Source organism: Hippopotamus amphibius, chromosome 1 (assembly GCF_030028045.1).
Source record: "Hippopotamus amphibius kiboko isolate mHipAmp2 chromosome 1, mHipAmp2.hap2, whole genome shotgun sequence".
Taxonomy (NCBI): Eukaryota; Metazoa; Chordata; class Mammalia; order Artiodactyla; family Hippopotamidae; genus Hippopotamus; species Hippopotamus amphibius.
In genome coordinates, this window is record NC_080186.1 from 224,326,641 (window position 1) to 224,340,811 (window position 14,171).

General features: G+C 35.2%; 1 protein-coding gene across 6 annotated transcripts in view; it reads left to right on the forward strand.

Annotated features, from left to right (window-relative positions):
* Nucleotides 1-14,171, forward strand: part of CENPK (centromere protein K) — a 38,854-nt gene that overhangs the window by 1,632 nt on the left and 23,051 nt on the right. For 2 of the 6 annotated variants that reach the window (XM_057742482.1, XM_057742490.1), the window contains exons 2-6: nt 2,294-2,348; nt 7,436-7,501; nt 7,578-7,715; nt 10,026-10,082; nt 12,837-12,909. In XM_057742482.1, the coding sequence (XP_057598465.1) occupies nt 7,599-7,715; nt 10,026-10,082; nt 12,837-12,909 (247 nt within the window). In that variant the 5' untranslated portion in view covers nt 2,294-2,348; nt 7,436-7,501; nt 7,578-7,598. Of the gene's footprint in view, nt 1-1,166; nt 1,183-2,293; nt 2,349-7,412; nt 7,502-7,564; nt 7,716-10,025; nt 10,083-12,836; nt 12,910-14,171 lie in introns of those variants that run through there. The other 4 variants (XM_057742517.1, XM_057742499.1, XM_057742508.1 and 1 more) reach the window with 4 other exon arrangements.

Consider the following 14,171-nt stretch of genomic DNA (forward strand, 5'->3'; position numbering starts at 1 on the left):
TGTATTTTGGATAGTTACCTCATATCAGATATATGATTTGAAAATATTTTCTCACGTTCAGTAGGTTGCCTTTTCATTTTGTTAATGGTTTCCTTTGCTGTGCAGAGGCTTTATAGTTTGATATAGTCCTACTTGATATAGTCCTACTATAGTCCTACTTTATTTTTGCTTTTCTTGCCAAACCCCCGAAATCATCACCAAGACTGATGTCAAGGAGCTTACCACTTATGTTTTCTTCTAGGAGTTTTGCGGTTTTAAGTCTTACATTCAAGTCTTTTAACCATTTTGAATTAATTTTTGTGTATGGTGTAAGTGGTCCAGTTTCATTCTTCTGTGTGTGGCTGTCCAGTTTCCGCAACACCATTTATTGTCCTTTTCCATCATATATTCTTGGCTCATTTATCATAAATTAATTGACCATATATGTGTGGGTTTATTTCAGGGCTCTTTATTCTATTTCATTGATCTATGTGTAAAATTTACCATCTTAATCTCTTCTTTTTTATCCAATAAATATAACTTGTCAAATGCCCTCCATAAAACACTGCTTCCAAAAGCCTACTCAAAAGCCTTCTGGTTGCCTATTTCAAAACAGGTAAGTCTCTTCTTTACTTGAAGTAACTGCCCGTAGGAAATACTTCTTAAAGGCCCCCCCCCCCAAATTTTAAAGCCTTCCGTTATTTGACATGTTCTACCTACCTAGTGAGTCTCATTTCTTCTCTGCCTTCTGCTCTAATCAGACCCAGTTTCATTTGTCTCACCAATTTTCCATGCTCATACTTGCCTCCAATCTTGTTTTTAATGCCTTGAGAGCATCTCCACAGCAAATCTAGTCTTCACCTTTACAGCTTCTCATAATCATTATCATTCTAGGGAGCTAGTACTGTGTCCTGAGAACTGTACTAAGCCATTCGTTTTTCCAGGTAGATTTCTCTGATCTTTTCTATCATGAATTTTGAAAGCACTTGCAGTCTTTGTTGTACAATTTACCACATCATAGCAGTTCTGACTACCCAAAATCATATCAGGTATTTAGTTGTCTGTTCACATTATATCTCTTCAGTGAAAATGTATGCTCCATGAGGACAGAGACGTTTTCACTTACACAGCTAGACACATAGTGTGTGACAAATAGCACACATGAAGATAATGTGTTGGATAAATGAATACAGAATTACATGGGTACTTTCTATTACTTGATTTTGTGTATTTTAGTCTTTTTTCAGTGACAGTATGAGGTTCTTTAATTAGTATTAGGTCTTAGTATCAGATCTTTTAAGTTTGTATGGCATAGTATCCCTAAATATAGCACTGTTGTTCTTCAGTAAATGATTCAAAATTGTAGTAATAACTGAGGATCTCAAATGATTGACGTTCTCTTTACAGAAAGGTAGATTTAAGGATACAAATTGTGGGGAAAGGATAAATTTAAGCCCTTAAGTGTTTTTATTATTTGTATTCTAATGCTACATTGAGCTGCACATTCAGCTAACTTGTTGAATGTCTATACACACATGCGCACACACACACACACAGATTCACATTATTTTTGCATACTGATAATGTATTTTATTGGTTAGTATTCTACAAAGTGGGGAAAGATCAATTTGTACTTAATTTCTAAATTAAGGTATGTTTAAAACAAATATATAATGTTTGACTTTTTTGCTTAAAGTTATTCTAAAATTGTTAGACTATTTATGGCTTTACATCAGTTGTGTGTAGCATGGAAGATGTTTAGTGTAAACATTTTTGGATATGGCATAAGTAATTTAACCAGCCTTCTACTAGTTGACATTCAGATTGCTAACATTAATGTTAATAGCCAATACTGATATAGTTCTTTTTTTTATAAATTTATTTATTTATTTGTTTATTTTATTGGCTGTGTACGGGCTTTCTTTAGTTGCAGTGAGTGGGGCCACTCTTTGTTGTGGTGCGCAGACTCCTCATTGCCGTAGCTTCTCTTGTTGTAGAACACGGGCTCTAGGCTCATGGGCTTCAGTTGTTCAGCACATGGGCTCAATAGTTGTGGCTCACAGGCTCTAAAGTGCAGGCTCAATAGTTGTGGCACACGGGCTTAGTTGCTCCACGGCATGTGGGATCTTCCTGGAGCAGGGATCGAACCCGTTTCCCCTGCATTGACAGGTGGATTCTTAACCACTGTGCTACCTAGGAAGCCCCGATATAGTTCTTTATATGCTAGGGACAGTTCTAAGTGTTTTACATATATTAATGCATTTAATCGTCATAACAATCCTGTAGAGTAAGTAATATTATCTTCATTTTGCAGATAAGGAAACCGAGGCATAGACAATTTAAGTGACTTGTCCAAGGTCATACAGCTTGTAAGTACTGAAGCTAGAATTTAAACCAAGACAATCTGATTGCAGAGTTCATGCTCATAAGGTTTTTGTTTTTTTTTTTTTTGGTGAAGCCGAAAATACTAGCTTTATTGCTTCGCCAGGCAAGGGGGACACAGTGGGCTCATGCCCTGAAAAACTGTCCCCCATGAAGTTTTTTATAGATAATGTTGCAGTAAGCATACCTTTGTAGACTTATGCAAATGTATCTATCTGTAGGATTATTCCTAGGAGTAGAATTTCTGGGTCAAAAGATAAATGCATTTAAAATTTTGATGGATATTGCTAATTATCCTACAAAGGGATTGGTCTACAAACAGTGCATGCATTTTGTTCTACACTCTTTCCAATATTGTTTTTTAATTTTTTTCATTATTGCTAGTATGAATGAAAAATATCTTTGGTTTAATTTGCCTTTTTATGACTTATGAGTAAGGATAAGAATGCATTTTTCTATATTTAAAAGGTAATTTTTTTTTAAATTCCCAGTTTGTGTTCTTTACTCATTTCTATTGGATTGTTTTTATTGTTTGCCTTTTTATTACAAAGTAAATACAGATATGAAAAACCTCACGCAAAATAAAGTTTATAAATTATTATAAGGTGAACACCTTTATCACCATGCCAATTAAGAAATAAACTTTCATAATCATTTCAGAAGTTGCTCCATTTGAAGTATTCCAGTCACAGCTCCCGATCTTCTTTTACCTCCTCTTTCCCTCCCCGCAAAAGTATAATAATTAATATCCTGACTTTTATAGTGATCGCTTTTTTAGGTTTTTGTTTTTGTTTTTTTTTCTTTTATGATTTGTTGTTGGTTTTTTCTTATTAATTTGTGGGCATTCATTATTCATTAAGGAAATTAAGTCTTAGGTGCCAAGTATATTACAAATTTCTTTCTTAAGTTTTTGGGTTTTAAATTTTAACTTTTTAATGATATCATTGTCCATTCAGAATTGTAAAAAATTTTATATAGTGATTTTTACTTAATTTTATCTAGAAAGCCCTTTCCTAATCCAAGATCTAAAAAATGTTTTCTCCCTGTTCTTTTTTATTGTTTGGATTTTTTGAGGGATGGAGGAGTAATATAAAGATTGAGGCATATATCTGGGCTTATTTTTCCCTGCAAATATGCAGTTGTTAAAAAAAAATGAGGGAGGTGTGCATGGGCCAAAATGTACCTAAAAAAAAAAAGTGATATATATCATAGGTCTTTAAATATGTGACTCTAGAAATGCTTTGTATTGTGTTCCATTGTTCAATTGCCTACCTTTGTGCTCATTGAATGCTGTCATGATTAGTATAGTTTTTTAATAAATTTAACACCTGTTAAGGCAAGTCTTCACATCTTAATCTCCATGAGGGTCTTCGCTGTTTTTAGTCATTTGCACTTCCATATAAATTTTAGAATTAGCTCGTGAAGTGCTATGAAAACAAATAAAAACTTTCAGAATTTTGGAATAAGACTGAATAGATCAACTTGGGAGGAATTACATTGAATCTTATGCCATCAGACTCTATTGCCCATCATTTTTCCTTACAGCAGTTATCCAACAGGATTATGTCATGCTCATTCATTCCTTGAAGATTTTTAGCTCCTGATTCATTGTCACCCTCTCCTGCAATACTGTCATAATTCTTGGTGATTTTAATATTCATGTAGATGATCTTTCAAATAACCTGGCCTCTCTTTTTCTTGACCTTCTTTCCTTCAGTGATTATATTCTCCATCTTATCTTAGCTACTCACTCCTCTGTTCATACCTGAGAGACTTTGTCATTCTTTCACTTTGTCTCTCTTCACCTATGCTGCTACGGTATGGAGGAAAACACACAACCATGTTCTACTTTCACTTTAAATTCATGACTGCTAATCTCAAGTGGGCCTTTAATGCTATCTAGTAATCCTACTATTTTACCCTCTTCTACTCTCTTATATATCTATTTTATACATTTTTTCTGTTCTTAAATCTCCAGTGCATTTTCCCCATCTTCATTCATAGCTGATAACCTTAGTTACCATTTCATTAGTAAAAGAGAAGCAATCCAAATAGAACTTGCACAAGCTCCTACCAACACATTTATTCACCTACCTGTATCTATGCCCCTAATATTCTGCCTACCTTCCCATTAAAATGGGTGAACTGTATGTATATCTATCTTAAGCCAACCTCTTTACTTGTGTATTAGATCTAATTCTTCTTTTTCCTCTCCTTTCTCTTCTGCATCAGCAATGTTTGCTTCTCTTACTCTATCATATAAAGATGCTGTATTTCCCCCATCTTAAAAACAAACAAAAACAAACAAACAAAAAAACTCAACCCCATATCTCACTCCAGCTGGTATCTCGCTTCTACTTCTCTTTAGAGAAAAAATTCTTGAAGATGTTTTATATACTGGATGTGTCCAGTTCTTTGCCTTCTATTCTCTGTTGAATCTACTTGTCAGGCTTTCACTTCCACCATTCTCCTGAAACTACTTTTATGAAGGTTAACAATCACCTCCATTTTTTAAAATTTATTTTATTCAAAGTGTGTGACAAGTTACTCCAAAACCTATGTAAGAGGAATGCAATGGGTGCGTAGCCCTTAGGTCCAGGACCATTAGCATGGCTGTTAGAGGTCCTGCTTTGACAGTGGTCAGTCTCACAGTGATCCTCGCCGCAGAGAATGCAGTGTGAGGCAAATCGTGGGTTTCTCTCCAGGCCCTCTGGCCTCGAGCTGGCCGCCCACGGGCTCGGCCCAGGCCTTGAAGCAGCAGTGAACCTCTGCCCCATCCCTACCTCCTTGACCTAATGGTGGTGGCAGTCTCCATGGGTCACCGTCCATGGGACCTGGTTTGGGCAGCCTGAGGAGCCTGAGGGCAAGCTGGGTCCTGGGTGTGCCTTCTCCCTCAGTGATGATGGCTGGGCGGAGTCTGGGAACCTGGTCCTGAGGGCGCCTTTTCAGCCAGGTCTGGGCACTGGCTAGAGGACCCAGACTAGGTGCTGGGTGGATGCTCCTGGACAAGGTAACTGGCCCGTGCAGGGACATGCTTCTCTTAGCCAGGGCCTGGACCTCAGAGGGTGAAAGTTGAGTCTTGGGACCTTGCCCTCTCTTGCCAGAACAGAGAATAACGTTTGTTTTTGTGGAGGTTTATAGGAACATTGTGACCTGACCTTGACCTCAAGAACAAAGGACCTGACTTGAAGAAGTTTGCAACAACTAACTACACCCCTCCCTCACCTTTCTTATAAAAGGGCTTTGCTGAAAGCTTTCAGGGAGTTCAGGATTTTTTAAGGATGAGCCACCCGTCTCCTTGCCTGGCCCTGCAATAAACCTTTCTCTGCTCCAAACTCTGATGTTTTGGTATTGTTTGGCCTCACTGTGTTTTGGGCACATGGACTTGCATTCAGTAACAGTTAGAGATGTAAAACAACCATTTATTGTGCTCTTTGATTCTTGCATCAGGAATTCAGACAGGACACAGCAGGGACAGCTGCTGTCTGCTCCATAATGTCTGCGTGCTTGTCTAGAAGACTCAAATCCTGGGGACTGAATCATCAGAAAATTTGTTCACGTGTGTCTGATGGTTGACGCTAGCTTTTGGCTGGGAACCTCAGTTCCTTTCTGTGTGGGCTTCTCCAAGTGGTCTCTTTATTTGTGCTAGTTTGCGCTTCCTTACAGCATGGTGGCTGGATTGCAAGTGTGAGTATGCTGAGAGAGACAGACTTAGTCTTGGAAGTCATGTGACATCACTTTCATTGTATTCTATTCGTAAAAGTAGTCAGAAAGTCATACTCAGGTTCAAGGGGAGGATAAAGAGGCTCTGCCTCTAATTGGGAAGTGACATTCTGAAATATTGCTGACTATTTTTGGAAAATTCCATATTGCCAAATAAATTGTCAATTCTCTGTTTTTGTCTTATTTGACCTATGACTAGTATTTGATAGTTCATCACTCCTTCCTTGAACACTTATCTTGGATTTCAGGATATCATACTCTTGTTTTTCCTTTTACCTTAAGGGTCACTCCTTCTCAGAGTATTTCCTCATCTCTTCAATCATTCCAGGTCTGGAACTCTTTTCATTTCTATCTGTACACTCTTGCTTTTCTGATCTCACCTAACCTCATGGCTTTAAATATCTGTATGGGGATGACTCTCAAATTATAGTTCGAAACTTTCCCATGAATTGCAAATATGTACATCCAATTGCCTAAATAGTAGCTCCACTGATAGATACCTTAAATTTAGCAGATCCTAAACTGGATTCTTAATCAGTGTTACCTCATGTCTTGCTGAATCTGTTTCTTCTATCAACTTCCCCATCCTGGTAGCTGGCAACTCCATCTTTCCAATTGCTTAGGCCCAGACTTTTAAAATAATAATTGATTCATTTCTTTCTTTGACACTCTATAAACAGACTGTTAGGAAATCCTTTTGGCTCTATCTTGGAAATATATTTAGAATTGGATATTTTGTACATCTCAATATTATCCTGATCCCCATCTCACTTGGATCATTGCAGTAGCTTTCTAACTGGTTTTCCTACTTCTCTCCTTATTGGCTGTAGTTATCCAGAGTTATAATGTTAAAATGTAATTCAAATCATGTCATTCCTCTGTTCAAAATCCTCGAATCGCTTATCATCTCAGCTTGTGTCCTTAAAATGACTTGCAAAGCCCACATGATCTCATCCCTATTATCTCTCTGACCTCATCTTATATTCTCTGCCTTACTCTGCTCTAATCACAGTGGCTACTTTGATGCTTTAGGACACAGCAAGGCCTTTGTACTTACAGTTCACTCTGCCTGGTGTGTTCACTCTTCCACTAAATATCCACGTCTTACTTCCTTCTCTCCATGTTTTTGCTAAGTTGTCAATCTCTCATTGACCTTATATGACCACCTTATGTAAAATTACATTGCCCATGTATGAGCACTCCCTATGTTTCTTCCTTGTCTTGCCTTTCTTCATTGTACTTATAAATTATTTGGTATACAATACAATATATTTTTTAATCTTTTTATTTTATTTATAATTTATTTATATTTGTAGTAATCTTTTTAGTTTATTCTGTTTTCCTCAACTAGAATGTAAGCTCCACGGTTGGAGGAATTTTTGCCTATTTTCTTCACTGTTACATCATTAGCTCCTAGGTGAGTATCTGGCAGGTAATGGGTATTCAACAAATATTTTTAAATGAATATTTTTTACTGTAGTTTTTCTTACAAGGCTAAGAAAATCACAAGGCACATGTCAGTGAATCAGCAAGATCTAGATCCAGATAGTACTACAGATGTGGAAGATGTTGCAGATGCTGAAGAAGAACTTATTAAAAAGTGTGAAGAAATGTGGAAAGATATGGAAGAAGTAAGTATGAAGACATAAAAGTGGTATTCCAATTAATTACTATAAGATTGAATTCCATTTCAATAATAGACTTAGGAAAGAAATAATTATGCTGGTTTCTGAAAGCCATTATACTATATGATAAATAGTTATGTATTTTTTAGACCTATAAGCATTCATTTAAGAAACTTTATACTAGGTGAGCTGTAGAAAGAGAAAAAATTATGGCAGTCCCTACCCTCAAGGAGATTATCATCTAATGGAGGCAATAGCAAATTATATTAGAAGTGTGGTGGTAAAGTTCAAAGACTGTACTTAGGAGGAGTACTAAGCCTAGACTGAAGGGGTCAAAGATAGCTTTCTTAAAGAGGAAATAACTGATTTCATTTCTAAAGAATAAATAGGAGTTAGCCTGTGAAAGTGGGAGAGGTATACAAAGCAGAAAGATCAATATATAAATACATATTTGTATATATTGTGTATATGTATTTATATATATATATATGTTGTTGGGAGAGTTCTCTCCTAACATATTACATTGCAGTATGTAAATGTGGAAGAGTTTAGAGAACTCTAAGTAGAATAGTATGACGTAAATTAGGAGAAGAAGAATTTGTAGAGTGAGACTGGAGAGGTAATTAGGGGCAAGCACGTGAAGGATTTTGTTGAATGGATATTATGGAGAACCATTAAAGGATTATAAACATGAGGTGACATGATGAGATATCTTGTTTGAGAAAATAACTCTGGTGGTTTTGAAGAAGATGGAATGCAGAAGAGTGAGACTACAGAAAGAAAACATTCAGGAGGCTCTAGTAGTAGTCCTGTAAGAAGTACTGAAACCTAAGTCTTGTTATTACAAATAGAAAAATGGATTCAAGATATATTAAGAAGGTTGGACCAAAATGACCTGGAGGTTAATTGTTGTGAAATGGGGAGGGGGAATTACAGGTAGTTTCACGTTCCTGGTTTGGGCCATTGAGTGATTGGTGGGGTTATTTCCCAAGATAGAGAATATAAAGGGGGAGAACACATGCTTATGGAGTTTAAGTGAAAATATGAATTAATTTAGAAATTAGAAAATGCTGTGTTTGCGGTATATGTACATTTTCTGAGTTAATGAGATGGAATCACTTCTGGTGCACTATAATATGCTGGTAAAAATTTGTTTTACTTAAAATAGTGTAATGTATGATATAGGCCACAAACATTTTTTTACATCCTGTTCTTCCCAGTAAAGTTTCAGATTAAGGCAGGTTAGTGGGTTTATTTGTTTTTCCTTTTTTCTTTTTTAAAAATTATTATTTTTTAACATATATCCTTGGTACTCTGTATCCTTACTGTATTTTCAAGATAATTTGTTGTGCTTTTGAAATTTTTTCAGTATAGAAATGTGAATTTAAAATTAACTGAAAAAATTTTTTGACAGAAAAATAGTGCAACTAAGAATAAGCACAAATAAAATTTAAATTGCCCATATTTTTATTCAGATAAAATCACTATTAACAATTACGGATTTTTTTTAATGACATAGTAGCTATGTCTCCTGATGGCTTTATTTTTCCTTTTTTTTTTTTAATAAATTTATTTATTTTATTTTATTTATTTATTGGCTGCGTTGGGTCTTCGTTGCTGCACACGGGCTTTCTCTAGTTTCTGCGAGCGGGGGCTACTCTTCATTGTGGTGCGCAGGCTCCTCATTGTAGTGGCTTCTCTTGTTGTGGGACACGGGCCCTAGGTGTGTGGGCTTCAATAGTTGTGGCACATGGGCTCAGTAGTTGTGGCTCATGGGCTCTAGAGCACAGGCTCAATAGTTGTGGCGCATGGGCTTAGTTGCTCTGTGGCATGTGGAATCTTCCCAGGGCAAGGCTCAAACCTGTGTCCCCTGCATTGGCAGGAGGATTCTTTACCACTGCGCCACATAGGAAGTCCGATGGCTTTATTTTCTTATGATCTTAATTGTCTTCTTTCCTCTTTTGTTATCTTTCTGTAGTGCTTTACCCTGTTCTCTTATTTCCCATTTTTTCCATTATCTAGTTTCTAATTCACCCTAGCTATTAGTTTTTGTTTTTGTTTTTCATATGCTTATTTTTTCATCCTGTGTTGAGTCAAGCATCAACTTTTACTTTTGTTGTGTTCATGTTGGGACCTGTTTGGCTGCCTTCCTGATCTCCCTGCTTAGGAAGTAAGGAATTTAAGCAAACTTTCCTCGTACATCAGATATTTGTATATTGTTTTAGAAGAATATTACATTGCTATAAAAGGACAAGGGAAGGGAATTGTCTGTGGTGTATAATGTGTGACTTGTTTTTCTTTACTTTTTAAACCAAGTGTCAGAACAAATTATCGCTTGTTGGAACTGAGACACTCACTGACTCAAATGCTCAGGTATGATTCCTTTTGTTTTTCCTAAAAGTAGGTAGGTGGAATTCATTGTGTTTTAGATAAGCAGTGTGTCCATCTGTATTTATGCCAAGTATAATAGCTTTGTTAATACCTGTATGCTTAATGATTCGGAAAATTTTATACTCTTTCTGATTTAAGAGAAGTATTCTAAAAACTTTTTGAATAATCTGTTATAAATAAATTCTTTATTATTTATCTTTTAACAACTACACATACATTCAACTTTGAGTGAATTGCTCATTGGCCGCCATGTTAAAAATTAGAACAAAGACTGTCCTATTTTGTGTTAGGTGCAGTAGCCACAGTTATTTTACTGTCTGTGCAGAATCTTAACTGATTTTACCCTGAGCTTCATAAAAGGATTAAAATATCCATTTTAATAATCAAAGACCTATGAAATTGGTTTAGAAATATACCAGTGGTTCAATGCAACAGATTAAGAATTTAAAATATGATAAAGATGATAGTTCCAATCTTTGGGAAAGGGATGAATTAGTTAATAAATGATAGTGGTACAACTAAATATCCATTTGGGAGAAAATGAAATTAGACTTCTATCCTTCATAATATAAATATAAATTCCAGATGAATTGCTATGAAAATCTGATAACAATTGAGACCTACTGAATCAGAGTCACTAGGGATGAAGCCTATAAGTTTCCTGAATGATTTTCAGGCAGTAAGCCAAACACTGGTTTTGAGGGAAGTGCTCATGTAGTTGTAAATAATCTGTATCCTAAGATAGTCAATAATAACGTTGTCTAAAGAATACACAAAATGTCTTTTCCTATTTTGTTGGGGGTCCCCAATATTCCTTTCCGGTTTGTTGATTCTCTAGGAGTACCCACAGTACTCATCGTCATACTCATGGCTGAGATGTATTGCGTTGAAATGATACAGAGTAAAATCAGCAAAGGGAAAAGAAGCATGGGTTGAAGTCCAGAGGAAACGAGGCGCAAGGTTTCAGGAGCCTTTCCCAGCGGAGTCACACAAGACGTGCTTAATTACCCCAATGAGTTGTGACAAGTGTGAAATGTTGTCTACCAGGGAACCTCATTAGAGACTCAGAGCTCAAAGTTTTTTGTGAGGGGTAGTCACAGAGGCACCCTTTGCCTAGCAGTTATCACAATACCAGACTCAGGAGGAAAGCAGGTGTTCAGCATAAATTGTATATTCTCATAGTTTAGGCACAGAAAGCCACTCTTGTCAGTTTTGTTGGTGGGCACCTTCTCAAGATCCAGGTTCCCAGATGTCAGCCAAGGGCCAACCTTGCAAACAGGCCTTTAAGCTTAATCTCAGGCTTGCTTTATTAACTCTCTTTGGCATGTCTATTAACTTCAAAACTTCAGTATAAAAACTCAGTCCATTTTCTAAAGCAAGAAGTTAGATATTTAAATGAGAAAGTGGCAGGATTTCTCAAATGTATGTGTTTAAATCACTTTAGAAATACTACTGTTATTTTCTTTTTCATAAAGAGTTTAATTTTATAGCAGTATCACAAATAATTTGGGTATTTGCCTTAGCTGGGCTTTAGAAGGTAGGAGCTGAGTTTCATCAGTATAGTATGAGGTTAAATTACAGCTTTTTAATAGGTTAAAAAATAAGGTATCAGTAATTTTATATATGTCAGTCTAATATGTTCGGGAAAAATGATATTAGATTCCTTATCATTATGATAGTTTTGCCTAGTTTAAATACTACTTTTTAAGAACCTGTTATCCTTTTCTAGTAATAATATTTATAAATCACTTTATAGTTCACAAAAAACTATTTTACATTCTTATTTAATTATCTCTGGGAAAATAATGTTAAACATTTTAATACCTGTAAATGCATTTTTATATAATTATATAAATCTTTCAAAGAGACTAGGTGTTTTTCCTCTGACTATTCAAAAGCCGATGTTGTGATTCAGAGCAGGGTCTTTGAGCTCCCTGCTTGCATCATAAAAATTGGTTAAAAGAGAGTACTTGGTGTCCTTCTAGTATAAATATTACAAGAATACCTATTGCATTTTTGAAATGTGAATTTTTTTATCTATTTGGCTACATATAAAAATTATATAGAGGAGATTAAAAATGTTCTGAAATTTAAGCATACATAGATTTTAATTTTGTGGTCTAATCAGGCAACAGATTTAGCACACAGATTTGTAATTATCAAAATTACAAAGATTGGAATCACCTAACATCAGAAACATTTATCCTAATTTATCTTTGGCTAAAGGGGTACACAATTTACAAATTATTATGTAGTAAAACTGGTTTTTGTGTGTGATTTGTGGAAACAGTCGAATTTTGTAATTGTCTTTATATATGTATTTAAACTTATTTTTAACTGCTCAGCTAAACAGTTGCAATTTTTCTGAAAGTTCATAGAAAGGAAAAAAAGAGCATCTTCAAGTAAATTTGTTTAAAAAATGTTGGCCAGAAATAACATTCTTTTTTCTAAAGAATATTAATTTAGGGAATAAATTTAATGTACTTAGTTTCTTTTAGATTGAATGGTGAAGTTAGAATTGATCATTTTTAATATCATTGCTGATGTAATGGCAATTTATAAGCCATTTAGAGGAAAATTCTGTTGGAAGTGATAATTTTTTACAGTTTAGATTGCTATCATGTTAACCATTTATGTTAGGAAATTGTATTAAGATTGTCTACACCTTCATCTATGAATAGATATGAATATTCCACAAGAAATGACTGTTTTATTCTCTTGTTCTTTTTTTTATAGCTGTCATTATTAATTATGCAAGTGAAATGTTTAACTGCTGAACTCAGTCAATGGCAGAAAGAAACTCCTGAAAGTAAGATACTTATTTTTAGGTTTATATGTTTGTAGACAAATTAACGAATTAATTTAATGATCACAAGAAGAGTTCAAGATCCATTTAGCTTTCTTGAAATTGCCTAAATTCCATTGCTATTAGGAAGTTACCTTTTCTATTTTTACACACATTATTTCACACTTCTTTATTATTATAGATGAACACATCTGTCTCACATTAGAATATAGTAATCTTGATTATGGAGACTTTATTATAGCTATCATTTTATCCTCATAGACACTGTTTTATATGCTCAGTAGAAACTGTAAATTGTTTCTTAATGAATGAAGCTTACCTAGTGAAAGAGAGAAATTATTTTAGATACTTATTTACATAAGGGCCACATAGATTTTATGTTGCCTTTTGACTTGTCCAACTGAGGCCAACTATATTTTTCCCTTTAGTTGAGCAATAGAAAATGACTTAAAGGAGACTTCCCTGGTGGTCCAATGGTTAAGATGCCACGCTCCCAATGTAGGGGGCCCAGCTTTGATCCCTGGTCAGGGAACTATATTCCATAGATCCTGCATGCTGCAACTGGGGCGAAAAAAAAAGATGCTGCATGCTGCAATGAAGATCCCGCATACTTCAACTAAGACCTGTTACAGACAAGTACATTTAAAAAAAAGAAAAGTTAAAAACCTGTAGTTATAATACCCAGCTAGGAGATTTTTTTTTTTTCTATTATTATAGCCTACATTTCTCTGTGCTGTATGTATGTATTTGGTTTTCATTATGGATTGTACCCTCTTTTTTCATTTACGTCTCCCTTCTGCTTTTTCCTGCCCTCATCTCCTTTCCTTTAGGTCCCCCCCACTTCCCTCTTAGTTTTGTCTCCATTCTTTATCCCAGTTATACTGGGATTCTTTTTTCCTCATTCTCTTCCTAGGCAATTTTATCTGCATTCTTGTTTTAAACTACTGTATTTATGCCAATGTTCACCATTGTTTTATGTCTTCACTACCACCTAGTAGTCTTTTTAATTTCAGCATTTCTGATAGGTATATATATATATATACACAAACACACAAATGTGATTTTAATTTGCATTCAACTGTATATCTTATTTTCATCTCTAGCATTATATTGGGCATCTCAAAGACTGCTCATATTCTGCTACTGGTGTTCTCCAGTTGACTGTGTTCAGCACTTTTTGCTTCTTTCAACATTATATTTTCTCTTCCTGTTTATATGTGTTATATCTGTATTAATGATTCTATATTAGTTTGCTAGTGCTGCCA